Here is a 3074-nt window from a genome sequence, read left to right as displayed (position 1 = left end):
GTCCCGGGCGGGGAGACTTGTGCCCTGTGCCTTTGCCCCTGATGCCCCGGACGAGCCCGGAGTGGAGGCCGAAGCCTGGAGCGCATGGCGCGGCGGCTGGCAAGGCGCGGTGACAGCCCGAGTGGCGAGGCCAGCGCGGGGCGGGCGCGCCTGACATCTGCGAGCCGGGGCGCCACACCCACCGCCCGCGCAGTCACTCGCGCCCTCCCGGGGTCCGCTAGTCCGCGGGCCACGCGCCGCGCCCTCCGCCTCCCCACAGCCCCCGCGTCTGGGCGCCCCAGGTAAGCGGCCACACACCTGCTCCCTGCGCCCGGCACCTGCGGCCCAAGCTCATTAAGGGGACCAGGAGGGAGGTAGGGCCTGGGGCCACAAAGTTTGCCCCCAAGAACAAAGTGGGGAGGCCTCAGCGCTCCCGGCTAAGGGGCCAGGACCGAGACCAAGGCCAGGTAATGGGGCTACGGAAGATTCAGAAGGAAAGGGAGAGGGGATGGGTACTGCACTTTCGTGCCAAGGCACTGGCCTTGGGAGGCCAGTAGTGTGGGGAGCCGGAGAAGAGATCAGGATGTGGGGTACCAGGGGAATGGCACCTGGAAAGGGGCAGAACCAACTCCCCCACGGCTTCAGACTTGGATGCGAGGTGTCAGGACAGCTCCAGCCTGGGGAGGGGTGACCTCCTGCCTCCTTCACTGAGCTGTGGACTCGGGAACTGGGTTTGGAGGTCCTAGGCCTTGACTCTCCCCGCCGCCCCCCAACACCAACCAGCCCAGGGCTGGATCCAAGTCATCACTGGGAGATACCTGGGGTCAACTACTAGTTGACCACTAGACTACTCCCTAGCTCTCCTGTGAAATCAGTTTCCCCGTGGTGGGGTTCTAGCCCCTGATGCTGCAGACGCTCCCTGGCATCTTCTCTCTTCCCAGAGCTCCATTTCTCTCCACCCCTCTCTTTTCTCTGTCGGCTTCTGTCTTCACCATCCTTTCCCCCACTATCCCAGTGGGTCTCATCTTCTCCCTCTCTCTCAATCTCCGTCTTTCCTTATTTGAGTTATCAGTCGCACTCCCTCCCTCTGTGCCCGCACCCGTACGCCCCCTCGCCCCCCACCCCTCCGTGGCATTAAGTGTCCTTAATGGACACGTTAATTAAACTATAATTAATCATACTGTCCGTCCCAAGTTTGAACAATTACCCTAATCAAACAGAAGTTAATAATGGCAGGCATGGCCCGGGGCGCGGCGGGCCGCCAGGGCAGGGGGCGCAGCGGCTGTGGCGGCTACCGACGCGGGCAGCAGCGACGAGAGCAGCCCGTCCTTGGAACCCGGGCGGCGCCATAAATCTTCCGCGGCCAGCGGCGCCGGGTCGCCCTCGCCCCCGCCCCCTCGTTTTCCCTCTCGCTCTGGGTTCCAGGCCCTCTCCCCTCCGGCACTCGGGCTCCTCTAGGGTTCGTCTCGCCCTTCTCCTACACTTCTCTCCTCTGTTTCTCTCTTCTCTGCGGGGTCGCAGGGACCCTGGGGCACGCCTCAGGGGGTGGGAGCGGATCGCCCAGGCCTACCCTTGGAGAGAGGGGGCGGCCAGGCCCTAGGACTCGTTTGCCACCCCCTTCTCCCCTTGGCTAACGCGTTTTCCGAGGTCACGAAACTACCCTCCCCCCCAAGCTTGAGGGCTTAGTCTCTGCTGCGGGGTCTCTTCTAGAGGGGTTCTTGCTCTTTCCCTTCCAGGGTTCCCGTCTCTCTCTCTTGGATTTCCTTGTCTTTCTTTCTTTCCTCCCAGAGCCTGCTCAGCCCCTTTTCTCTCTCTGACTCTTGCCCCTCCACTGGCGCGTCTTTCCCAGGCTCTGCCTCTGTCCCGTTCTAACTCTGCCGATCTCTACCTCCCTCCCGCCCCACTTCCCTCCAAGGAAGACAGGAACCTATTTTCCGTCCCGGTCTGAGAGCCGCCCCCTGCCTCCACCTGCTCATCCCCCCTCCCTCGGCCGGCCTCCCCACCCTATAATTACAATCCCGTTCGGTAATTATTCTTAGCCTCCTAATGATTTTTTAAAAGGCATCTCAGAATTCGGCGTGGTGGTGACAACGGTCTCGGAGCCAGGACACCCCCGGGGTGGTGGGGCTTGGGAGTGGGAAAAAGATGGGGAGGATTCCCCTGAGCAGGGCCTGCCTACCCTGCCTCTATTGTACTGCGAGGGCCAGCAACGCCTCTGGAGCCGGCCTCTAAAGAACTCCCGGCAGCCGGGCCGCGGGGCCCCGGGGACTTCTCAGACAAAAGTTCTCTTTGCGGGTTGCAACGCCAGGGGGGTGCAGGTTCACCCCTGCGTCTCCGTTCAGAACCAAACTGCGGACAGCTCCCTGCACCCGGTCCGGCTTCGCAGACCCAGCCTGCCCTCTCACCCGGCTCTGCACTGGAGAAAGACTTAAAGGAGCTTGGAGAGAGGCTGAGGAGGCGGCACCACTCACTTGAGGGGTAGTGATCTCCGGGGAGCGGGTCTTGGGGTCGGAGCTGGGCTCTGCTCTGGACCAGCGTCCAACTGGTTAGTATCACCGCAAAGAGCATTTTACAGTTTGCAGAGAGCCCTTTCTCACAACAGCCCTGGAAATAGGTAGAGATCATTTATTCCCATTTTACAGGCAGGAAACCGAGGGTCAGGCAGTGGAAGCCAACTCACCCAGGTTCCTCGGTCAATAAGGGGTGCAGGCTGATCTCCCAGACCCCAAATGTCGTGCGTTGCATGCTGCCTGGAGGGCCTCGTTTAGTGAAGGAAGACAAGCGCTGCACAGCTCAGGAGGAGCTTTTGGGATCGCCCTCAGAACACTCCGTGAGGAGGAAACAGGCCTAGCAAAGCCAGGTCACTTGCTCAGATGAAGGCAGCCAGTGCGGGGCAGCGCTGGGACTTGAACTCAGGCTCAGACAGGGGAGGGTGGCACCCCTCTTGCTCAGACAGGGCTCTGAGTCGTGCGGCCCTGTCCAGAGCCTGGGGAACCCGTGGGAGTCGGTGCCCTTGGCCTTCCTGACCCCCATTGGCGCTGAATCTTTTATCCACTGCCGTGTGCACCAGGGTCGGAGGGCCAGACTGTGGATCA

The 3074-nt window shown here is 62.0% G+C and overlaps 1 protein-coding gene across 1 annotated transcript in view; it reads right to left on the bottom strand.

The window, feature by feature from the left end:
* The window catches only part of SKOR1 (SKI family transcriptional corepressor 1), a 12920-nt gene extending 10196 nt beyond the window's left edge, over nt 1-2724 (bottom strand). The window contains 5 exon segments of the mRNA XM_024761654.1: nt 57-317; nt 1275-1385; nt 1388-1456; nt 2451-2505; nt 2660-2724. Of these exon segments, the coding sequence (XP_024617422.1) occupies nt 57-317; nt 1275-1385; nt 1388-1456; nt 2451-2505; nt 2660-2724 (561 nt within the window).
* Nucleotides 2725-3074: the final 350 nt, after the last annotated feature.

This window comes from Neophocaena asiaeorientalis, unplaced genomic scaffold (assembly GCF_003031525.2).
Source record: "Neophocaena asiaeorientalis asiaeorientalis breed wild unplaced genomic scaffold, Neophocaena_asiaeorientalis_V1.1 scaffold465, whole genome shotgun sequence".
NCBI lineage: Eukaryota > Metazoa > Chordata > Mammalia > Artiodactyla > Phocoenidae > Neophocaena > Neophocaena asiaeorientalis.
This window is presented reverse-complemented; position numbering and strand designations above follow the sequence as displayed.